This window comes from Alexandromys fortis, unplaced genomic scaffold, assembly GCF_014885135.2.
Source record: "Alexandromys fortis isolate MF-2015 unplaced genomic scaffold, M_Fortis_MF-2015_v1.1 scaffold_51, whole genome shotgun sequence".
Classification (NCBI taxonomy): Eukaryota; Metazoa; Chordata; class Mammalia; order Rodentia; family Cricetidae; genus Alexandromys; species Alexandromys fortis.
This window is the reverse complement of record NW_026067925.1, coordinates 7,444,592-7,471,279: the sequence shown is the minus strand read 5'-3', so window position 1 is coordinate 7,471,279 and position 26,688 is coordinate 7,444,592. Positions and strand designations below refer to the sequence as shown.

At 39.3% G+C, this 26,688-nt stretch overlaps 1 protein-coding gene across 8 annotated transcripts in view; it reads right to left on the bottom strand.

Annotated features, from left to right (window-relative positions):
* The window catches only part of Cdc42bpa (CDC42 binding protein kinase alpha), a 204,282-nt gene extending 179,161 nt beyond the window's left edge, over positions 1–25,121 (bottom strand). For 2 of the 8 annotated variants that reach the window (XM_050143075.1, XM_050143077.1), the window contains exon 1: positions 23,849–25,119. In XM_050143075.1, coding sequence (XP_049999032.1) covers positions 23,849–24,026 — 178 coding nt within the window. In that variant the 5' untranslated portion in view covers positions 24,027–25,119. Of the gene's footprint in view, positions 1–23,848 lie in introns of all 8 variants that reach the window. The other 6 variants (XM_050143069.1, XM_050143076.1, XM_050143070.1 and 3 more) reach the window with 4 other exon arrangements.
* Positions 25,122–26,688: the final 1,567 nt, after the last annotated feature.

Here is a 26,688-nt window from a genome sequence, read left to right as displayed (position 1 = left end):
GGGGGGTAGGCAGAAATTTTTTCAATAAATAAATAAATAAATAGAAAATGTAGGCCACACCAAACTGAGGAAGTCATTCTCATATTCTCTCAAACCTTTTAAATGCTACAATATTCTATTTTCTAAGTCATTTTAATCATTAGAATTTTTTTTCTGGTTGGTTATTCTGGTTTAATCCAGAATCAGATGGAGGTGGGTAGATTCCATGCCCTAACTTCAGCCTTTTTTGTCCACAGCCATTCAAGAGAAACCCCAAAGTCCCACAGATCAAGTACATCATCAAGCTGAAATCCCACAAGCTATCAGCCAGTCAAAGACTACTACTAATCTTGACCCAACCTTACAATTCCAAGAAAAGGCCCTTCTCTTGAACCTGACAATCCAGAAGAAACATAACTCTCAGAAGTAGCAGTCTGAGGGCTTTTTGGGCAGCCCAGAGCCTCCACACTTGCCTATGTTCTTTCTGAGTCCAATAGCAGGTTCCTGGCCTGCACTGAGCCTGAGCAGGTGAATCCTGGAAGACCTGAACACCTGGCAATAATTAAGATTCCACGCGTGAGGAGTAAGCCTGAGCCAGGTCTTCTGAGGGTCCTGGCGCACCCAAGTCTGGGACCTCCGAGGGAGTAGATCGGAACCAGAGACTTTTGCAGGGCCAACCCCAAGCCAGGGACCTCCGCAGGAACAGATCCAGACCATAATTAACAGAAACAGGTCTGAGCCAGCAACCTAGGACCAGAACAGGCCTGAGACAGCAAACTCGACAGGAGGGAAGCAATTCTGGGAGCATTGAGCGGCCTCCAGGAACATGGAGGGACCAACAGTAACTAGAACCATGGCACTGACTGTACCACGAGGAACAACCATCTGAGCCTTGGATCCACTGGGACCTAGAAGATTAACACCAGAGTCAAAGACAGCCCCAACCACAACAATTAGAAATAAAAAATGAATAGACAAGATAAAAAACACAAAGAGAAACACAACAGCAGTAAAATCTAGAGACACTACAACAGCAAGACTTGAACAACCAAATAGACATGAAGCAGAAGAAAATGACCTAAAAAATAACTTCAGGAGAATATTTGAGACTCCTAAAGAGGAAATGAGAAATTCCCTCAAAGAAATGAAGAAAAAGACAAACAAAAAATTGGAAGACATCAGCAAATCCTTTAAGAAAACCAAGAAAAAGCAATCAAGCATATGAAAGAAACTATTCAAGACTTTAAAAACTGAAATAGAGATAGTAAAGAAAATACAAGACGAGGGAATTATAGAAACTGAAATCATGGGGAAATGATCAAGAACCACAAATGCAAACATAAACAGCAGAATACAAGAGATGGTAAACAGAATCTCAAGCACTGAAGATGCAATAGAGGAAATAAGACTCATCAGTAAAAGAAAACATTAAATCTAACAAGAGCTTAACACAAAATATCCAGGAAATATGGGACACCATGAAAAGATGAAATCTAAGAATGATGGATATAGAAGAAGGAGAAAAAGTTCAACTCAAAAGCATAGAAAATATATTTAACAAAATCATAGAAGAAACCTTTCCCAGTCTAAAGATCGATATACCTATGAAGATTCAAGAAGCCTACAAAACACCAAACAGACTGGATCAAAAAAAAAAAATGTCCCCTTGGGCTGGAGAGATGGCTCAGTGGTTAAGAGCATTGCCTGCTCTTCCAAAGGTCCTGAGTTCAATTCCCGGCAACCACATGGTGACTCACAACCATCTGTAATGAGGTCTGGTGCCCTCTTCTGGCCTGCAGACATACACACAGACAGAATATTGTATACATAACAAATAAATATTTTTTAAAAAATGTCCCCTTGCCACATAATAATCAAAGCCCTAATCATACAGAATAAAGAAAGAATATTAAGAGCTGCAAAGGAAAAAGGCCAAGTAACATATAAAGGCAGACCTATCAGAATTCCATCATGGAAGACAATGAAAGCCAGATGGTTGTGGTTAAACAGTATGCAGACATTAAGAGACCATGGATGCCAGCCCAGACTACTATACCCAGCAAAACTTTCAATCACCACAGAAGAACAAAACAAGATATTCCATGACAAAACCAGACTTAACCAATACCTAGCCACAAACCCAGCCCTACACAAAGTACTAGAAGGAAAACTCCAATCCAAGGATGTTAGCTACATAAACAAAAACACAGACAATACATGATCTCACAGCAGCAAATCCCAAAGAATGGAAAAACATAAAAATTAACATCACCAACAACGAAAACTAAATTAACAGGAGATAACAATCACTGGTCATTAACATCCCTTAATATAAATGGACTCAACTCACCTATAAAAAGACACAGGCTAACAGATCGGATAGAAAAAAAGAATCCATCCTTCTGTTGCATAAAAGAAACACACCTCAACCTTAAATACAGACATTGACTCAGAGGAAAGGGTTGAGGAAAAAATTTCCAAGCAAATGGACCTAAGAAACAAGTGGGTGTGTCTATCCTATTATCTAACAAAATAGACTTTAAACTAAAATCAATCAAAAGAGACAAAGAAGGACATTTCATATTAGTTGCAGGAAAAAATCCATCAAGAGGAAATCTCAATTCTGAATATCTATGCCCCAAATACAAAGGCACCCTCATATGTAAAAGAAATACTTCTAAAGCTTAAAACAAACATTAAACCCCACACACTAGTAGTGGGAGACTTCAAAACTCCACTCTCACCACTGGACAGGTCAGTCACAGAAAATATTAACAAGATAAATAAGGGAACTAACAGATGTTATGATTCAAATGGACTTAACACACATCTATAGAACAATCCATCCAAACATAAAAGAATATACCTTCTTCTCAGCACCTCATGGAACCTTCTCAATTTCTCAAAAACTGACTAATACTTGGTAACAAAACAAACCTCCACAGATACAAAAAACTGGAATAACATCATGTGTCTTACCAGATCACCATGGCTTAAAACTAGAATTCAACAACAACACTAATGCCAGAAAAACACATGGAAATTAAACAATGCTCACCTGAATCATCAAAGGGTCAAGGAAGAAATAAAGAGAGAATTAAAGACTTCCTAAAATTCAATGAAAATGACCCCACAACATACCCAAATTTATGAAACACAATGAAAGCAGTGTTAAGAGGAAAGTTTATATCACTAAATGCCTACATAAAGAAGCTGGAAAAATCTCACACTAGTGAATTAACAGAACATTTGAAGACTTTAGAACAAAAAGAAACAAACTCACCCAAGAAAACTAGAAGGCAAGAAATAATCAAATTGAGAGCTGAAATCAACAAAAAAAGAAATAAAGAAAACAATAAGAAGAATCAATGAGACAAAGAGTTGGTTCTTCGAAAAAAATCAACAAAATAGACAAACCTTTATCCAAACTAACCAAAGCCAGAGAGAGAATATCCAAATTAATAAAATCAGAAATGAAAAGAGAGACATAACAACAAATACGGAGGAAATACAGAGAATCATCAGGTCATATTTTGAAAACCTGTACAAAATTGAAAAACTTAAAGAAAATGTACAACTTTCTGGATAAATATCACTTACCAAAATTAAATCAAGACCAGATAAGCAAATTAAACAGACCTATAACTGATGAAGAAATAGAAACAGATATCAAAAATCTCCCAACCAAAAAAAAAAAGGCCTGGACCAGATGGTTTTAGCTCAGAATTCTATAAGATTTTCAAATATGAACTAATACCAATACTCCTCAAATTGTTCCACACAATAGAAATAGAGGGAACATTGCCGAACTCTTTTTATGAGGCTACAATTACCCTGATACCCAAACCACATAAAGACATTACTAGGAAAGAGAATTACAGACCAATCTCACTCATGAACATTGATGCAAAAATACTAAATAAAATACTAACAAATCGAATCCAAGAACACATCAGAACCATCATCTACCATGATCAAGTTGGCTCCATCCCAGAGACGATGGGATGGTTCATCATACAAAAATCTGTCAACGGAATCCATCCTATAAACAAAGTGAAAAATAAAAACCACATGATCATCTCATTAGATGCCGAAAAGCTTTCAACAAAATACAATATCCCTTAATGATAAAGGTTTTGGAGAGAGCAGGGATACAAGGAACATACCAAAACATTAAAAAGGCAAGATAAAGCAAGCCAACAGCCAACATCAAACTAAATGGAGAGAAACCCACAGAGATCCCATTGAAATCAGGAACAAGACAAGGTTGTCCATTCTCTCCACATCTATTCAGTATAGTTCTTGAGGTCCTAGCTAGAGCAATAAGACACCAAAAGGAGATCAAGGGATACAAATCAGAAAGGAAGTCAAACTCTCACTATTTGCGGATGGAATGATAGTTTACATAAACGACTCCAAAAATTCTACCAAGGAACTTCTACAACTCATAAATACTTTCAGTAATGTAGCAGGATACAAGATAGCCCTCCTGTACACAAATGATAAATGGGCTGAGAAAGAAATCAGAGAAACGTCACCCTTCACAATAGCCACAAATACCATAAAATATCGTGGAGTAACTCTAACCAAACAAGTGGAAGACTTGTATGACAAGAACTTTAAATCTTTGAAGAAAGAAATTAAAGAAGACAACAGAAAGTGGAAAGATTTCCCATGCTCTTGGGTAGGTAGAATTAACATAGTAAAAAATGGCAATCTAACCAAAAGCAATGTACAGATTCAATGCAATGCCCAGCAAAATTTTTCACAGCCCTCCAAAGAAAAGTACAACTTCATAAGGAAAAGCAAAAAAACCCAGGAGAACAAAACAAGCCTGTACAATAAAAGAATTTCTGGAGGCATCACAATCCCTGACTTCAATTCTACTACAGAGCTACAGTAGTGAAAGCAGCCTAGTATTGGCATAAAAACAGACAAGTGGACCAATGGAACTGAATCGAATACCCAGATATCAATCCACACACTTTCAAACACCTGATTTTTTGACAAAGAAGCAAAAAATATCAAATGGAAAAAAGAAAGCATATTTAACAAATGGTGCTGGCATAACTGGATGTCAACATGTAAAAGAATGTAAATAGATCCATATCACCATGCACAAAACTCAAGATCAAATGGATCAAAGACCTCAACATAAAGCCAGTCATACTGAACCTCACAGAAGAGAAAGTGGGAAGTACACTTGATCGCATTGACACAGGAGACCACTTTCTAAATATAACCCCAGCAGCACAGGCACTGAGAGAAACAATTAATAAATGGGACCTCCTGAAACTGAAAAGCTTCTATAAAGCAAAGGACACAGTCAACAAGACAAAACAACAGCCTACAGAATGGGAAAAGATCTTCACTAACCCCATATCACACAGAAGTCTGATCTCCAAAATATACAAAGAACTCAAGAACTTGGTCATCAAAAGAAAAAATAATCCAATTAAAAAAATGGAGTACAGACATAAACAGAGAACTCTTAAGAAAGGAATCTAAAATGGGTGAAACACACTTTAGGAAATGCTCAGCATCCTGAGTCATCAGAGAAATGCAAATCAAAACAACTCTGAGATTCCATCTTATACTTGTAAGAATGGCCAAGATCAAAAACACTGATGACAACTTACGCTGGAGAGGTTGTGGGGGAAAGGAAACACTTCTGCATTGCTGGTGGTAATGCAAGCTGGTACAGCCCCTTTGGATATCAGTGTGGCAATTTCTCAGAAAATTAGGAAACAACCTTCCTCAAGACCCAGCTATACCACTTTTGGGTATATATCCAAAGGATGCTCAACCGTGCCACAAAGACATATGCTCAACTATGCTCAGAGCAGCATTGTTTGTCATAACCAGAACCTGGAAACAACCTAAATTCCCCTCGACCAAAGAATGGATAAGGAAAATGTGGTTCATTTACACAATGGAGAACTACACAGCAGAAAAAAATAACGACATCTTGAAATTTGCAGGCAAATGGAGCTAGAAAACATCATTTTGAGTGAGGTAACCCAGACCCAGAAAGACAACTATCATATGTAGTCACTCATAAGTGGTTTTTAAACATAAAGCAAAGAAAAAGAGCCTAGAAATCACAATCCCAGAGAACCTAGATAACAATGAGAACCCTAAGAGAGCCATACATAGATCTACTCTACATGGGAAGTAGAAAAAGACAAGATCTCCTGAGTAAATTGGAAGTATGGGGACCTTAGGAAAGGGTTGAAGGGGAGGGGAGAGGCAGGGAGAGGCAGGGACAGAAGTAGAGAAAAATGTAGAGCTCAATAAATATCAATTAAAAAAAAAGATTCCGCATGTGTGAGTGATTGAGCACACATACACACACTATACAGACCTAGAAATTTTGCAAGTACTTCCCGTTAAAACAACTGAACAAAGTCAAAGCCTGAAGCAATCAGAGGAGGAGAAATAGTATGCCAGACAAAACAACAACAACAACAACAAAAACTAGGCAGTGCATGCTTCTTTTTAAAAGAGTATGAGGGAGGTTGGAGGAGTTAGCAACACCCACCTCTGTATCTCTGTAACTCCAGCTCTAAAGGATCCAACACCCTCTTCTTGCCTCCACAGGAAATGCACACATGTGGTTCACAAACATACATGCAGGCAAAACAACCATACATGTAAAATTAAGATGAAAATAAGGCGAAAGATGAGAGAGACTACCTGGCAACTAGAACACTCGGGAAAATGACTTCTGAGTCAGGGCAGGAATTCAAGATAGGATCCTGAAAGCAAGAACTGAAGCAGAGACCATGGAGGTTTACTGACTTGCTCTCTCTGCTCACTCAGCTTGCTTTTCTTTACAACCTAGGACCACCTGCCTAGGGGTGGCACTGCCCACAGTGGGCTAGGGCCTTCCCACATCAATCAATGCTATACAGCCTTGCCTACAAGTCAATTTAATAAAGGCATTTTCTCAACTGGGGTTACTTCCTCCCAGATGACTCTAGCTATATCAAGTTGACAAAAAAAAAAAAAAAAAAACTAACAAACATGTACACATAACATTTATTTTACACAAGAAATATATTAAACTGATTTTAAACAAACCCCCTAACTACGGCATCTATAGTTATCACTAACAATAAAAATGCTGAAATTTGTGCTACAGATACGATATGACCCTAGTATGACATATATTAAAAAGACAATTAATAATCCAAGATTAATACTGCTTGCCAAAGAAGCACTATAAGGAAGTTTTATAAGCATTCAAAGGAAGAATAAGTAGACAAAAAATGGCAAGGCTGTGAAAAGTAACATTTCAATGAACATTTGCAATTTTTAATTAAAATTTAATCACAGATATTTTTAATGCATTCCATTCTCTGTTCCACATAGCAGCACTGGCCCAGAATCCCTAGAACAAAAGTATATTATTAGAGAAGGCATCTCTTATAGGTGACCAGAAAAAGGCAAAAAGTAATTTCAAACTTTATGTAGCACTAATAATTTCTAATGAAAATGCCTCAATGAATGATAAACCACAAAGCCCAACTGCAGTAGAGACTGGCTGTGACCTAAACAGAACCCAGATTCTCCTCCTAATTAAAATTCTAATTTGTGTATTGCTACACATATATTTGCGTATTGTACCTATGTATTTATGCAAGACTGTGTGCACGCATGGAGAGGCCAGAGGTCTACATTAGGTGTATTCTGCAATCACTCTCCTCCTTTTTTTTCTTTTATTTTTAAGGTTATAAATAATTACATCATATCTCCCTTTTCCTTCCTCCAAATCCTCCCATAATTTTTGACAGGGCTTCTCACTGAAACTGGAGCTCACCAATTTGACTAGAGTAACTGGCCAACACACTCTAGGGTCTATCTGTGTTCTACCCATTTTCTGCTGCTATCTCAAAACACTGACTGAAACCTACAAAAGGAAGAAAGAATTTATTTCACCTTACAGCTTATAGTCCCCATCACAGTCCATAATTGAAGGCAGCTGAAACAGAGGTCAGGGAGAGATACTGCTTCTTGGCTAGCTTTCCAGACTCACATGGTTACCATTCTTTTATGTCCCAAGCCCACCTGTCCACAGATAGCATTGCTCACAGTGGCTGGACCTTCCCATACCAATCATTAATCACGAAATGTCCCACACACTTGCCTGCAGGACAATCTGATGTGGCATTATTTCAATTGATGTTCTCTCTTTCCAGATGACCCAGTCTGTGTGAAGCGGAGAAAAAAAGTCTAACCAGCATAACCTATCTAAGCCCCACACCACCTCATCCCTTATCCCTGAGTGCTGGAGTGTATAAATGCACACATGCCTGGCTTTTACATGGGTGCCCAGTATCCAAACTCAAGTTCTCTTATTTGCATAGCAAGAACTTTAAAAAAATGAACTATCTTACCACCTCCCTAGATTCTAAATTTGTTTAAAAATCTTATTCTTCCTTCACACAGCTCAAGTCCCTCAACAATCCCATCACCACGAGCATAAAGACTGCCTCACAAATACATAGAGATCTAATTCTGGCTATTTGAGACCAGAGCAGAAGTTTTTTCTGGGTATTGGAGAGTCACTTCTCTCTCCTTCCCCACCTAACTTTGGAATTTGCTCCAGTGCCATCCTTTGGAAAGTGGTAAAGAATTTTACATTGCAGTAGATTCTCAGAGCCTGGATATTTGCTGAACCTGGATATTTGAATTGAACCAAAAGGCTCAATCCATCTTTGTTCTTGATAGGTCAGCAAAAAGTAAAACTTTTCTTACCTTTGAAACCAATTTGTATTGGATTTTCACTCACTTATAACCCAAAACATAATTTACATCATTTGTGTGATTCATTTTGTCTTTACTGCTCTGTTGGAATTCATTTACGAGGTGTTTAATTCCATAAACAGCTGAGATTACATATGTGCCTTGTATAACTTTAGAAATAGCTATGTAAACGTTTAAAAGCATATTTAAAGGATTTAAGCTACATAGCTTTTTCCCAGAATAAACTACCCTCCTAAATTAGATAAGAGCTACTTACAATTGCCATCTCTAAGAACAGAGCAATCACTAAAAAAAGAAAAAACACTGATCTGCTAAAAAAAAAAAAAAAATACTCAATATTTTTTTTTCCAAGACAGGGTTTCTCTGTATAGCTCTGGCTGACCTGGAACTTACTATGTAGACCAGGCTGGCCTCAAACTCACAGAGATCTGCCTCCCTGAGTGCTGGGATTAAAGGCATGTATCACCACTGACCAGCATACTCATGAATTCTAATACAACTCTATTCACACTGTCCAGTTTTGACAACTTAGCTGCAAAACTTAGAAGTAACTCAAAAAGGAAAGAATTTCAAAATAAGGTCAATAAGGAAGTACTAAATAACTGTACTTTTTAATTCTATAAAGGCTAAAACTATGTCTTAACTTTTCATTTTTATTCATTATTCAGAAGTAGTCATTACTTAGGACTTAAGGCAAGTATCAGGTCCTAACAATGCCCCCCCAATATAATTACAGTATACTTTTGGTTAGATCTATATTCAATGCCTCCATTACTAGTAACCATGTAAATTACTGTTACTTTTTCCTTCCTACAGAATTCTTTTCTTAACAGCTCTTTTTGAACTTGCTTCATTTTCTGAGCAACTTTAAATTCTCCCTGAGGTGTTCAATATTTGAAGTCTACACTGTTCTATTCCTAGTGTCACTCAACCCAGCAGAGCAGATTGTCTTGAGAAGGAGAGCAGGAGTTCTAGACTTCTGTCTCTGACAGCTTAGTTGGTCCCTGTGTCTCAGCCATGCCCACATCTCAACTTCCAGGACATTCTGAAGACATCAGCTTCTATAACTACTCAACTTCTATTAACTTCTGCCAATTTAGCAGGGCAGGTCCTCAGCTGATGTGGGAGTGTGATATATCAATCTGTTGATTTCATTGGTTAAGCAATAAAGAAACTCCTTGGCCCTGATAGGTTAAAACATAGGTGGGAGGAGTAAACAGAATAGGATGCTGGGAGGAAGAGGAAGTGAGCTCAGACTCGACAGCTCTGCTCTGTGGAGCAGAGACGCCATGCTCCTGTCTCCTGAGAGACGCAAGATAGCTCTGCTCTCTGAGACACACACGATGAAGCTCCGACCCAGGAAGGACGTAGGCTAGAATCTTCCCGGTAAGCGCACCTTGGGATGCTTACACACATTATTAGAAATGGGCTAAATTAATATGTGAGAATTAGCCTAGAAGAGGCTAGATAGAAATGGGCAAAGCAGTCTTTAAATGAATACAGTTTGTGTGTTGTTATTTTGGGCATAAGCTAGCAGGCGGCTGGGGTGCTGGGGACACAGCCCCGCCGCACTTATTACAACACTTCAATCACTGCTGACTTAGAACTCGATGTTCTTAGATCTCCGAAGTTGGGGTCACTCGTATTCTCAGCATAACAAATGTAACTGCTTTAAGTCTCCTTCCTGCTCTTCTCCTTTTGGAACACTTTTGACTATTAAAAATATTTATTATATTTTTAGTAGGGCTGCAGAGAAAATAAAATTCTATTTATATATGCTTAATTCATCAATACTAGGCTCTGAAGTTTATTCTGGATACAGTGCAAATAAGGTTAAACACAGACATAATGAAAGAAAACGCTGATTGACAAATTAGGCTATTTGCATTTACCCTAGTCCTTACTCATTCTCTCATTACCTCATTCTACTAAGTAATTATTTATATATTGTCAACAGCTATGAAGGAAATCATAAGCCATCATTTAAGAACTCACTTTCTAATCTTTATTTGCCCATTAAAATTAATTAAGTTTTTTTAAGGAAAAATCACTTTTGAAATAAAACAGGGTAAATAAAAGAGGTAACATGTTCCTGACATGAGTTTCAAGCAGTGTTTCAAGACTAGATAGATGGCTTATAGCCTTGGGTATAACAAGTATGATGGCATTACCAAATTTCAGATATGTGCTATGATAGGCAAGGGGTAGCAGGGTTAAAAAATATTAAATACCATCTTTTCTCATTTTACATAGCTATCCTGTTCCCATTCTCTCCCCCTCCTCCCACTTTCTCCACCTTAGTCCCACCTCCCCATCCACTTCTCAGAAAGGGTAAGGCTTCCCATGGGGAGTTAACAAAGTCTGACACTTCACTCTGAGGCAAGACCAAGGCCCTCCCCCTATATCTAGGCTGAGCAAGGTATCCCTCCAAAAACAAGGTGCTCCTAGATGCCAGTTCAAGAACTAGGAATAAATCCTGGTCCCACTGCCAGTGGCCCCACAGTCTGCCCAAGCCTCACCACTGTAAACATTAACCAACATGTAAAAACTCATAGACTAGCCAGACGTTCCTTAATTACTAGCAGTATTCCTTTATAGCTAAATAATAGCTGAATGTAGTACAAAAGGGGAGCAACAAGAGAACTGTGGAACTGATACAAACTGCTCCATACTTTAGTCATATTAGCTGCCCCACGATTCTGTGTTTGTTGAAGCTCGGAGGAGCTACATCAAAAAGATTGCTATACCTTATAAATTTTTAAAGGATTTCTCTTAAATATTTTAAGTGGGGGAAGCAGGCATGGCGGCGCATGCCTGTAACTGACTGGGAAAGAGAATTTGAGCTCAAAACCAGCTTAGGCTTTTTAGTAAGATTCTAGCTCTCAAAAAAGGGGAATAAATAAAATTACATACATATACATATATGTATATAACTGAGCAATGCTTGATGACAGTCGTCTACAATAGTAGCCCCACATGACTGTATCATCTGGTGACATCTATGCATCTTTAGTCTGTAAATGCACTCCATGAAGTTCATGCCACAAAATCATTCTATTAAACCTTTCTCAGACCCTGTTCCTATTCTAAAGAGGCATGGATTAGGTAAATAGCCATTCCATCTTCCTCACACCTAAGGCCAATAGGCATGGCAGATCAAAGCAGAGAAAAAGAAGTCACAGCAGATCACAGTAGGTGCTACTAGCTGAGCTCATGCACAGAAAATCCACAAAGGGCTTCCTGGTACTGGGAATGTCAGAGCCTATGTAACACAAGAACACCTAAGGGTGAAGGAAAGTCTGGGATGAGAAGAGAAGCCTGGTGTGGTGGTCGGACGGAGCACGGAGAGGAGCTTGGCTTCTTTAGAGACAAGAATAGCAGCAATCCAGCAGAGTGAATAAATTATCTGGATGAGGGAGGGGAGGGAGTATTACTCACAGACAAGTAAGTGGGGCTGAAGACGTGGCCCAACACTTAAAGCACCTACTGTTCTAGCAGAGGGCCTGAGGTCAATTTCCAGTACCTACATCAAGCACCTCACAATTGCCTTTATCTCCAGCTCCTGGGGGATTTGATACCTCTAACCTCTAGAGAGTATCTTCCACCCATCTATATTCCCTCTCTCTCTCAAAAAAAAAATTACATATATATATAAATCTCACTAGGACTACGACTGAAAAAGCATGGGATAAAACCGGACTCTCTGAATATGGCGGACAATGAGGGCTGCTGAGAAGCCAAGGACAATGCCACTGGGTTTTGATCCTACTTCATGTTCTGGCTTTGTGGGAGCCTAGCCAGTTTGGATGTTCACCTTCCTAGACCATGATGGAGCGGGGAGGACTTTGGACTTTCCACAGGGCAGGGAACCCTGACTGCCCCTCAGACTGGAGAGGGAGGGGGAGAGGAGTGGGGGGAGGGGGAGATGAGAGGGAGGAGGGGGGAAAAGGGAGACAGGGAGGGAAATGGGAGGCGGGGAGGAGGCGGAAATCTTTTTTTTTTTTTCAATAAAAAATTATATTTAAAAAAAAATCTCACTAGCTGCTGGCAAGGAGATTTAAAACACAGAAAAACAAGACAAAAGAAGCTAGAAGGAACCCTGAAGTGTGTTAGATTGGAATTAGGGATACTGGTGCAAATTAATGATCTTTCCCATATAATAAAGACAGAAACTAGTATCTACCAAAGTAAATTCAGATCTGTAATACAGATAGAGATATATACATAAAATCTGTAGACAACTAGGTAGTGCAACAGATCTAGATGGGCTAAAGAAAGATAGCACTGTTCACAAGAAGAGCAGCAATGACACAGGGAGACCTTCTTCTGTCGCCTACTGAGTAACTTCATCTTCTAAAAGGTGCCAGGAGTCCTTAAAAACTTGCTGACTCCAAGACGGGGTCAAGGACAGAACAGGACAAGCCTGAGGCATTTGTTTATAACAGAAAACAAAACAACAACAACAACAAAAAACTGCTCAAGGAGTCACGGCGATATGCCTGTCAAAGGGCACACAAGATTTAAAGGGGCTCCTATTGACTAAATCTGGGTCAAGTCTCCATCGTGAAGCGGACAGCTTTCAGAATAACATTTAGACAGCTGAGTATGGCATATACAACTCATAAACTCATATATGGCCTTTGGCTACTTCACTTTCATTTTATTTGAAATATTCTCAGACATAGAAAAACTGCAGTTATAGTATAATGTGTTCTTTCCTGAAGCACTTGAGGATTATTCCTCTTGGAGGGAAGGGTTGCAATCTAATGATTAACATAGAAAACCGTAAGCTACACTAGATATAAGCACAATTTAATGAGCCAAAGATAGATACACAATTTAAAATACCTCTCCAATATCTATAGTAGGAAAAGTAACTTGTTTTGTCATGATTTAGTTTTTGTTTAGTGTTGCTTTAGTTAAGATGAGGTTTCACTGTGTTGCCCTGACCTTCCTCAAACTCACTTATATAGCCCAGCAGACCTTTCACTCATGATCCTCCCACCTCAGCCCCTTTAGTGCCAGGATTACAGGTATGTGCCACCACACCCACCCAAAGAGTAACTACGGTGGAGAAACCCTGCCAATGCCAGCATAACAAGTAATAAGGCAGCATGGAGTCTGTGCCTCATTTGATGGGACTGCAACCAAAAGAACAAAGCATCATTTCCGTGATACTGCCAAAGCTTTGTCTAAATCTAACTGTGAGGAAAATTCAAATAGAGAGTTACTGCAAATGACCTGCAATCATTAAAAAAGCCAAAGTTGAGAAAGTCAAGGAAAACCTAAAGACCTGGCTCAACCAACACTGCAAAATAAAATATTCACATCTGACACAGGATTCCAGACTGAATCCTTCTGCTGTAACAAAATGATTACAGCAACTGATAAAACTCAAATAAAGTTCTAAAAGTCAGATGACAGTATCTCATCAATGCTAATTTCTTGATTTTAACAGCTGCATTATAGTTATATAAAAGTATGTAGATATATATACAAACACACTGGGAAGAAATAGACATGAGTAGACAAATTATTCTCAGGGTTCAGAATAAAAAAGTATACTATACTTGTATTTTTCTATACATTGTGGTTATTTCAATTTTTAAAAAATATTTTTAAAGTTAAATATATAATGTTGTAGATAAGAAGTATATAAAAGTGGTGACTGGGTATATATACCTGTAATTTTAGCACTCAGGAGACAGAAGGAGTACAAGTCAAGGCCAATCTCAATTATAGAGGAAGACCATATCTCAAAAATACAAGAAAGAAAAAGTATGTACCATGGTAATAAGTTCAAATAAAGATATCCTGAGAAGCTTTCCATAGTCACTGAAGGATATTAAGCATGTTAACATAATTTTAAAAATCATGTATAAATTTGCACGTGTTTTATTAAATTCTGGGATGTATAAGAACCTCATATTTTCAAAGTAAAGACACATATGTGTTAAAGGCTTTTGAAAGAAAAACTAAGTGCAAACAGTAAGACCCTGGAATATACAAATCCATATTTACAAGTTTAATACAAATAAATCAAGCCAGGTGCACAGAAACAGAATAAACCTAGGATAAACTCATCCAGCACTTAACCGGTGCAACCTCACAGTAGCCAAGGCAAAAGAAACCATATAATGATCGCATCAGTCAAAATTTCAAGCAACTACCACAACACAATTCTGGAAGAAGCTGTTAGCTTAGCATCTGTCAGAAATAGTGACACATTACAAAGGAATGCAGGTTTTTTTTTTAAGTCAGTAAAGGAAATTATGCTAATCTTCAAATACTGTAGTTCTAACCATAAACGCTAAGAAGATGTAAACATGCCGTATAGAATGCTTTCCGGAACCACATTAATATGCAAGGTTCGCCATATACCTGAGCTCTTATTCTGCTTTTAAATGTCTCTCTCTTTATGGTACTTTTTGGTCAGGACAAAACCACAGGGAATTCACGATGCAATTTCAAAATGAGGATTTAGTCACACCAAGCAAGAATTTTTTTCTAAGTAGGGCTGACTGCTTTTCACCATATATGGGTTTACTTGGGTATTAGCCACCCCTAGTAAGTGCTGACACTTAAGGGCAAGATTCTTGCTATCACTGGACAATTATACCACTTTTACAAACTTCTCATAAAATCCAATTAGCTTTGTTCTACTTTACAGTTTCTCTGTACCAGTGAATAGAACATGACCATGCTTTACTGAAAAAAAAAGAAAGAAAGAAAAAACAAAAACAAAAAATTCACTATGTTAGAAGAAACAACTCTGCAAACCAGAAGCTGCATGTACGAATTTCCCAACACAGGTGAGAGCCTCCTGTCCACGGCTGAATCCCATCCCAACTTAAATCTGGCTACACTGGTTTCCAGACGACATAAATGAGCCAAACTCTCACCTGTGCTTGTGCTCTGAGTAAATTTTTTAATATGCTTTTACATAACCTGCTTAAAGACTCTGGACATTGCCTGTATTTTCCTAATGTGGCCACAATGTCCCAAATTCAGTCAGTGTTCCTCTCATAGTTCCACAGTTAAAATAATGTGGGCCAACTGTACACAACAAAGTTAAGGTTTCTGTCCAAAACGTTTAGAAACGTTTTCTATGATAACGTGCTTTGTAAAAGGCATCTATCAAAGCACTATTCCCCGGCCTTACACATCCAATTAGCCCAGAATCTGGAATATTCAGTATGTCTCTTGAAATACACTTTAGGAAATACTTGTGGAAAGTGTTCATTTTCTTCATACTTACTGAAAGACCACATGAATCTGCGGGTGCTGCATAATTTTAGTCCATAAAAGGTACTATGTGAACAACACATCAATAAAAATTTTTAAGCTTCTGAGTTGAGGTTTAGAACTCTACCACTAATTTGCAGACTGGAGCCACAAAAATACAAAAACAAAGTGTAACTAGTCACTACATAATAGCTGTTACTGGTGGTTGAAAGACTGTGTATTAGTTTAATACTTACCCCCCAAATTTCTTAGCTAAAAAGAACAAAACATCTAATGCAAAGTATCCTAAAATAATGCCTAAGACTGTTTGCATAGTCATGCAAAGAAAGACACCATCAATAAATATAACTTTAGAGGGTCTGAAGCCTTCCTCTGAACTCTGTGGGCGCCAGACATGTACATAGTGCACAGAAATGCATACAAGCAAAACATGCATGCACGTACAATAAAATTTAAAAGTAACAACAATAACTTAGTAAGATATTTTCAAGAAGATACAAATGATTGACAATAAAGTGAATTTATTTATATACTTTCATTAGTATCACTATACACTTAACTTGAACTTAATCCCCAAAGTGGCATTTTAGTTGTTCCTTCGTTTTAAGGCTAAATAGAATGGAAATTTAAAAATAAGAATGGAAGCAAGGGATGTAACTCAGTGGGTAAATTGCTTGCCTAGCATACACAAGGCCCTGGGTTCAATTCCCAGCACCACAGAAACCAGACATGATAATGTACAACTCTAGTCCTAGCACTTAGGCAAGGTCATATTAAGCTCAAGGACTCCATGAGACCCTTTATCAAAAATGAAAAAAAAAAAATCAAAGTGGGACTGAATCAACAAAATAAACTCTAAATCACGAGAAAAACTTCCAAACTGGCTTTCGCCTTTTGGTAAATATTGTGATAATATCCATTTCTTTAGAGCTGATATATAGATTCAAGAGGTTAAGCAACTTGCCTACATAACCTAGCCAATAATTAAAGGATTCAGTTTAAATCCAAAGCTCTTCACTTGTTTTTAAACCATCAAGTTGAACTGTCCTCTAGTATTATTATCTGCCATGGTATATAACTCAGAATAAAACTTTACAGCAATCACAATGTTCTAACTGTTCACATGCTGCCAAAATAACACCAGTTATACATGGTTTCTCCTTTATTAAAAGGAGAGATTGTCTGCTTTCTTTATAATACATATAAACAAAGAGATGCTGACACATAAAACGTATACACCAGTATCCATAATAATAGAAGTTCCCACACAATTGAGATGACAGAAACCAACCACTTAGCCAAAACACTGTTACCCTAGGGAAAAAATAAAACACAATGGACTATGAAACTGCATGAGTTCAAGGCATTTTCTTCCTAAACACTGTAATGAACAAAATCTCTTCAGACACAAAACAGTTTGTAACAGGTTCAAATGAAAGGAACTGAAGCTATAAAATTAAAGTGAGAATTTCTGTATTTAAAATAGTAAAAATGCCATTACAGGGGGAGGAAGCTCAAATTAGAACAAGGGTGGCATAGAAACATCACAGGTTCATCAGGATACTGCCCATGGATGTAACTCAACAGCATCACTACTCCACCACGATTAATTTTATCTCTCAGGTCATATGGCTTTCACACACAAACATTTAAAACTACAGGCACTAAGTAACATATAACTTCCTCAAAGTTAGATTCTCCTTCTAAACCACAAGTTTCTCTCTAACTCCAATAAGGAGTTTACAAAGGAAACAACACTTCCCTAAGAATATGCATTAGAATACTGATTGCCATTTACCCCACAGATATTCTTCAAAATGACGATTCTATAATCTGATAAACCTTGTAAATTCAAGGATAACCTGCAATATTTTACTTAAGTTGTGTCTGCAATAATTTTCCAAACTTATAAGCCTCTGTGCACATTCATACACAGAGAGAGAGAGAGAGAGTACCTAGTAACAGCCCATTTATAAGACACACTTTGAAACTAGAGAAGAAACCAGATGGAAAAGCCCTGATTCCAAAATAGAAGCAAATAGTTCACGAGGAAGATTTCAACAGAATATTGAGAATGAGGAGCCAGGTCCATGTGCTTCCTGTTCTGATGAAAACCAATGCAGCTCTATCCCAGTGGCAGATCCAGGAGCACCAGATGAGAGGCTGATCAACTGGAGGCTAGCCATTCTCACCTACTACCCCATAAAAGGAATGAAAATTGTCCAGCAAAGTGTGAGGAGCTTGAGAGAAGAGCAGCCCTGGAACTCTGAGCAGCATCAATGGGGAAGAAACAAAGATTCCTGCATCTGGGCGTTTTCTATGCAATGACAGCAAAGGACACTCATTCTTGACTCTAGAATAGCTTATACTTAAGAGTACAGGCCATTCATAACAAATCATTTTAGAAAGAATTTAACTTAGGCAGACTCCGCAAAAACAGCTGAGCAATTCACAGTCTTCAATACTTAAAACACGAAATCATTTTCACTGATAGTCTACAAGGGATAAAAATGAGAAAGCTGGCAAATTCTCACGCATTCACCTGGAATAGGAAAAACTAGCCAAGACACTACTATCATTATCCCTCAAGTTCAAAAAGCTAATATGCTTCTGACAATCAAAGGCAATTAATCACTGCCACAAAAGAAAAATAAAAGAGGCTATAACCATTTTTAAAAATACAAAAGATTGAGGTTAATTCTTATATCCAGTATATTCCTCTAAATTAAAAATACCCAATCATTCAGTCAGACTGAAGTAGCAATGCTGGAACACAATGTAGTCGCTCTCACTCCTTCTCACTCATTCATTCCTCTCCCCGCAAGCTCCCCTTTGCCTCTCCCATCTCCCTTTCCCACATCTTGTCCCTATGCACATTCCCCTTCGTTAAATTATCTTTGTTGTCCTGAATCTACTACATGTACTTTCTGAAAATGGAAACATGCCTCTGATATTTTCATTATTAGCTAACATACATATCTTCATCACACACCATTCCAAACTCCTTTGGTCTCACTCTATAAGATGTAAGAGTAAGATACAAACATTATACATGATTCACATAACATTATTTCCTCTTTCTGCGTATAATGAACTTGATTGTTTCTATTTTAGTCTAACTTTTAAATGTTGGTTTGATTTTTGAAACTATCACAACCAATAGGATAAAAAAGAACAAGCTTTACATACAATTTCCTGGCCCTCAGTCTACCAGACAAGAAATCCTTTGAGCACCAAGTTCAGTTCTTTACCATGGGATAGACTGGGCTTACTGGGGAAGAGCCACCACGTCCTAAGATTTATGGGATAGTTCATAAAATTTCCAACATATTACATATTTATTTTCACAACTCTACAATAAGATATGCCTTACGTTTCCATATGAAGTACTTCTAAAATTCTTAAAATATTAATCTTGATATACTGTTTTCACTCACAAAGCAATATTGCTTTAAATCACTTATTAACCAAGTAATCCATACTTCAAGATGGCGCAGTAACCAATATTATTGGTAACTACCTCAGGGAGAAGGGAAGGAGAGAAAGGAGGAAGGGGGGAAGGGTACAGCAACTCCTACCACTTACTATGTTCCCAGTGTGTTCCTCAGGTGTCAGCACTGCCTCAGCTAAACCACATGCATTCTTAAAACAGATTAGGACATGTCTAGTGTAAAGGAAGCAAGTGTTTCGTACTTACATTTTCAATGCATTTACAATGATCCCAAATGAAGACATTTTAAAATAAATTTAATCATCTGTATTCAATGATTATCTTAATTCTGTGTGATAAACAATTCTACACAGAATAACTTAACAGTGAGGAAAAGCAGACACAAAGAATAAAGTATTCTAGAAACAATTCAATTCCTTCCAATCAAGACATCACTATTCCAACTCACATAAGAAAAAAATGATACTAAACTTTAAAACAACTCTAACAAAAGGAAATGTTTATAACACAATACCTGTTGACCTGTCCTAGGAATAAGTTTAATAATCAGATTATTCTCTGGGTTTAGCATAAAATGTGAATTAAGCTATAAGACAGTTATATAATGAAAACTTACATGGAATGTTATAAAATCAGGATCAGAAAGCATAGAAAAGTAATCCACATACAGAGAAAGCTGCCAGTTCCTTCTGTACTGAGTAATACTATCCTACGTCCTTTTAAATAAATTTATTAATATTCAAATTTCCCATTTCAAAGCAGAGGGAAACCAATTTAATGAGCAGTAAATGTACTAGTCATCACTAACAAGCTAGTTTATAATGTCACGACTACTTTACTTCTATAGCTCCGCTATAACTTAAGAGTCCTACTACTGACACCAAAACTATTACATAAACAAACATAGAAACCATAATCTTTCAAACAACTTAAAAAAATCAAAGAAGGCTTTCAAATATTACTGACTACAATAGATATCTTTTTAACAACATAAAAATCAAAGGAAAGAAAGCTTTTCAAATATTGCTGGCTGTAACTAGAAAATAATATACACTATTAAACTCGGAAGTGACCTATGGCCTTAGGATGCTATTATCCTTTTGGGCTAGCATTCGCCAACTTAATCCTTCTTCCTCTCTGCTGCTCCTACTTTTCTCCTTCAAGTCATCAGCACCAAAACCAAGAAATGTTATAAAAGAAAAGCAGCATGCCTGACTTGGAATAGTCGGTTTTCTTACTGAGAACTGTTAATAACAAAATATTAACTGTACCACTACAGAGATGAAATGAACCATTACAAGGAATCAATGAAACTGATGGAAGCGAAATACACACAGGCTCTTGACTACATATTTAAAAGTAACCAATCATCCCCTTATAAAAATATGGAGTGCCCAGGTAGTATTTCCATTAATGAAAATACCAAACACAAATATTTAGCAAGTAATAGGGAATATTCAACTATATTATGCTATTTCAATTACTGTGTCTTTTAAAGAGTTAAAGACAATACTTTGAATTATTAAAATCAAACCAAAGATGACATCTTGAAATAAATTTAAATTGTCAAATTTAACTTTAATGATATTCCTGTAAATTTTCATCCCCAAAAATTAATGATTCATTAAGAAATTAAATTAAAGTCACTTCACAATCTTAAAACCTAACCTATATAATCTAGATATTCTTACACATTTTTTGCAACAGGAATGAAATAGAACATTTCCCAAAATGTAGTGACAGACTAATAAGTGAAGAAGGAATGATTCGTTGCAATACTTTAGTGAAAAGATACTATATCCTTCATCTAAAATCCCCAAGAGCTTGAAGACAGTAAATGAAACCACATATGACGCATCTTTTGAAACACCTCCACTCTAATTCTTATGGAGGGAAGAACATGTCAGAGGCTTTCGAGTCTAAACTATACAAAACAATTCCTTAAAAATTCCATCATCTCTTCTCCAGGAAAGAGCACACCAATTGGTTATCCAAAACCAAAGGTTCAGCCCTGAAAACATACATAGAAGTAACATTATGCAGACTAAGCATGCTGTAATTATGAATTTAGAAATACATGAATTTGAAAGAGAATAAGAAGTATAAAGGAAAGGGTTTGAGGGAGGAAAAGAAAGGAGGAAATGATGTAATTATAATCTAAAAACATGAAATAATTTTTAAAAAATTTTTAAACTACTTTCTTGAAGAGATGGTTCAGTAGCTTAGAGGGCTTAGAGGACCTGAGTTTGATTCCCAGCACCCACGTCAGGAAGCTCCCGACCACCAGCATCCGGCTCCAAGAGGATGATCAGATGTCTGGGGCTTTCTCCAGAGTTCACACTTACAGCACATACCTACACACAGACCTATACATACATAATTTAAAATAATAAAAGTAACCACTTCTTAAAACTCCAGTAATGGTTTATGAGACTGATTCATGACACTATATATCAGACAACTAAAAAGGTAAGACATGAAATTATTACTAAGAATACAGGGAATGTGGACTGGGGCTGGAACTCAGTGCTTGCCTAGCGTGAATAAAGCCTTTGGTTCAGTCCCCAGCACTGCATTACCCGCACATGGCGGTGCATACCAGTAATGTTACATAGCATCTCAAGACCACCCTGAGCTACATATTATGATCATCTCTCAAAAAAAAAAAAATACTATAGTGAATGCAGCAAACACTTGGTTTTTGTTTAACTTTCTGGTATAAATATGTATGTGTTTACAAAGTGTTCATAAACATAAGAAAACAACATCCAAGAAAAGATACTTAATGGAAGATACACAGGTTATTTTAATAACATGACAAAATATCCCATGGCATAAAACCACTATATAACAGGAAATCAGCATATACAGTTTTCTCTATACACTATTTAACTTATACTTGCCACTGGGACATACAAAGAGTTCTCCTACTGTTTTGCAAATGAAAAGGATATTAAACGACAATCATAATCACAGACTAGAAGAGTATCACTAAGGGGCCATAATTCAAGGACTCAAATTCCAACCTTTTAAGTCTTCAAAAAAGAAACAGTACAGAATTCCTAAGTTTATGAAACACTGGGTGTAAAATTCCATCTGCTTCCTCAAGTACTGATCCTATACATCAAAAGGCAGGTAGCCGCAGACAAAGCCGCACCAACAGCAAAGTCCCTACTCTCAAGAGAGAAGCTGCCTGAAAAAACGGTTAAGATTTCTTACATTAGCAGCACTATGCCGGCCAGCTGTTTTGTAAAATCATTCCATGCACATTTACACATCTTTTTAACCTTGCAACATCAAGCTGCGAGCAATCAATCTTCAAACACTGGCAAATTGAGATTAAAATTGCTTTGTGTGGTCATTCTTAAATTGGGGGTTGACCTAAGAGACAAATTTTGAATTAATTTGAAAACCAAAACAACAATGGGCACTTAATTTTTACTTCAGAAAATAAAGCTTTACTTGGGCACAAAGATCTTCAATATAAAAATGATTTAGCTAACTAAAAGTATTTCAACAGCACACAATTCTAGATGGCCAAAATCCTTCCAGGGCTGCCGTACCACTCACTACCAGGCTGGGCAATGACGGACTGCTAGATGGCCGACTCCTTCATCCAAGTGAGTGACATCAGAGGCACAGCACTTCAGCCAAGCCTTCTGGCTTGAAGGTCACATGCAGCACTTGCTGGCATCACTGATCCAGTCCTACTACGGGTCATCCGGGTCACATCTACACTTAGAAGACTGGGAGCCCAAACTCTCAGTAAATGCAAGTTCAGTTTAGAGTAAAATCTAACACAGATGGAGCTGCCTCCAAAAATTCTCCAACTACTGTCTGTACATACACACACACACACACACACACACACACACACACACACACACACGAAACACTTTTATTATTTCATCTCAGGAACCTAGTAATTTTTGGAAAGTCCGTGTTTAGTAGTTGCCCTTGCTTGTGCTATATAGAGATGAAATTAAACCCACAGATCACCACCTCCACAGTCCTACTGTCCTAAAATAAGCAGACTTCAACATCTCCTCCCATCTCCAGCGATTTCCAAAGCCTAGGAAGGAATGTTTCAACCAACAAATACCTTCCCACTGAATGGCTGTTGTACTGCCATGCACGAGACAACTGCGCTCAGTAATCCACCTCTGCATTTGTTTTAAAGCTCTTACCGCTGCCTGAAAACGCAGGGAGTCCACAAACAGCGAGGCCACACACCAAGGCAACAAAGACACACAGCTTTACTCCTGGCAAAAAGTCACCAAAACTAGGGGAGAAAAGTCTTAACTAACTGGCGTTTGTTCTTTTGTTATGTATATATGCATATTTCTTCATCATAATTAATAATGCTCATGCCAGCTACATATTAAGAGTTTAAAAAAAACTTACCCCATTCTAGATATTCAAGAATGTTCTTCTCTCTTCTCAACGGAGAATTATTGCATTCATCATAGAGACAGATGAGTATGTCCAGTAGAGTCTCCACACTGAAGCACTGCCCATTGGTCTGCGCTGGCCCATCCAAAATAAACTGCTCCAACTGCCTCAAACGCACTTCTCCGGACATGGCTGCTTCGATTGCTGCTGCTGGCTTTCTCTTAATTGCCCTTACGATGTCTACTGTCACTATCTGAGCCTAAAAATTTTAAAGGTGTGGTTTTAAAAAATAAACCACTTGTTATTTCAACAACTGTCATGCAATGCCGGTGCTGAATTAAACATCCAACACGCCAGTCACCTCACTTAACGGAAGCGTCTTCGATTTCACCCATAAACATATATATCTTGAGGGTAAGTTTCCATAAAATATAGATTTAATATTTGTAAGAGAATAATACAATTAAATTGTATGCTTAAATAAAATAATAATTAAAAGTACAACGAACTAAAGAGTCAACACTTCTTTCAAAAAAAAAAAAAAACTCCTTCATTCAAAATTCAATTCGTGCAACATAATCCTGAAACGAATCCGGTTGCATCATTAATGAATAAAGTCCTCTCGGCATCGGCAATCCCCTTCCCGGGAAGAAGAAAAATTGGAAAAGGGGGAGGAGGAGGGAGAGAATGTATGGAGGGGGGAGGGAAAGCCCAAATTTCTGCTGCAAATGCTCCCAACCTCCACTCGGAGAGCGCCTGGGCGAGTCCTCCGCGGGCAGGGAGGGCAGCTCCCGGAGCGGCTGTCTCCGCTCCCGAGCCCTTTCTCTCCTAGGGCTCTGCGGCGAGCCCTGCTTGCAGGCGACTGCGGCGAGGACGCGTCATCTTCCTCCCGGCTTCTCCCGGGGCCTGGCCGGCGGCGCGGCCGGGATGTGGCGGGCGGACTGCGGGCGGCTCTCGCGCCGGGCTCCGGGGGCGGCGGCTACTGGGTCGCGCGAGCCGGCTCCATGCCGGAGGCCGCTGTGGGGCCGCGCCGTGCCGCTGGGAGCAGCGCCCGGACTCCCGCTCGCGCCCCGCGCCCGCCGCCGCCCCTCGGCGGAGGGGCTGCGCTGACGAATTCAAAGGACGCGGGCGACAGCCGAGGTGGCGGCGCTTCGGGCGGCGGCTCGGGTCCCTTCTTCACAACCCTGGGCTGAGGGCATCTTTCCTGACGGACGCCGGCGGCGGAGGCGCGGGAGGAGGGGGGCGCTGCCGCCGCTGAGGAGACCGGAGGCTGCGGCAGCCCGGTTCCCAACCACTCCCTTCCTCCTCTGCCAGCCTCTCTCCCTCCCTCCCCCGCCCGCCCGCCCTCCCGCGCCGCTCGCGCCCGCGCCCTGGGCTCCGCGAGGCCGCTCCCGGCGCCGCGGCGCGCAGGCGGAGGCTCGCGGACCGTCCGGATCCAAAATGGCGGCGCGCCCCGCCCCCCCCCCCCCCNCCCCCCCCCCCCCCGAGTCCGCGCGGAGCCGAGCGGCGCGCTGTGGCCCAGCCGAACCGGGGACCCGCGGGAGGGGGTCGGCCTCTCTCGTGGCGCTGCGGCTGCAGCAGCGACGGGAACCGGGAGCCCCGAGGACTCCGGTGTGCGACGGGATGTCCCGGCGAGGCTCGGGCTGGGAACTGCGCCACGCTGCCTCGCCGCCGTCCCGGGTCCTCGAGGTGTCTGCGGACCAATCCCCAACCGGGCTCCTTCCACGTCTGCGGAGATGCTGCCCGTCCTTCCCGGGTACCCTCGGCTTCCAACCTCTCCAAGAAAACTGTTTACCTGCCCACCCTGCCCCCATTCGGCTTTCCCACGCCCCGGAGTCCTATTTCTTGGGTTCCTAATTAACATCACTTGTGTCATTTCCCAGGCTTTAAAAGATAATAAGAGCCCGCTCTGCTCCACCATCCGGGTCGTGCATACGTGATCTCAAAGGAGAAAGATTCCCATTTCTGATTCCCCAAAGTTTCCCAATGTGAAGCCTGGCGTTTTCTCTTGCGGAAATATACTAGATCACGCCTATAATTCTTCAGGCAAGGTTACAGCCTACCGGGGACTGTTCACCACTGTCATCAAACCAACAGCCCCCTCCCCTCCGTCAGCACACTTTCAGGTATGCGCACAGGCACTCTGCAACCCAGAAGCACAATGCAGCAAAAGCACCTGCTGCCTGTGGAGCTCTTTCAGGGTTTGTTGGTTTTTGAGAGAGACTTCCCTCCAAAATGCTCGTGGAAGATGCTACTTTTGATCCAGCTAAACTGGGTCATAGCATTTCTGTTTACCCCCCTCCCGCCACACTGCCATCTGTGATCGTCTTCCAAAACGTGATTGTTTTATATTCCTTCCCCACACCCATTTTCCATGGCAATGCTTGTAATGATTCATTGTACATCTCAGTAATGCAAACACAGAGGAAGAATTAGAAATGAAGGCCTAGACATGATGGCTGAGGTAAAGTTGCCGTGATTCACAGAATAGTGAGATTCTTTCCTGAAATTCCTGCTTTCCAAATCTATTCTTGCCTAGCATGAATAAGCACAGCATTATTTTCAATGTGTCTTGACATGAGTGATATTTAAATAGGTTCAGACAAAAGGCTAATCGTCCCCAGCCATGACATCTTTAGATGTGTCTGTTCTGTAATTGTACAAGTAACGAAACTGTAAACGTGAAATGTAATTCTAAACTAGATAATCTTATTTGATATCAGTCATTAGTGTTATGTCATTGTCATTGGTGTGTACACTTTTTTTTACATGTTTTAAGGAAAGGGTTTCATAGTGAAGGACAGTTTTATACTCTCTGTAATTATTTAGGTCCAGACATGTTCTTCAGCCAC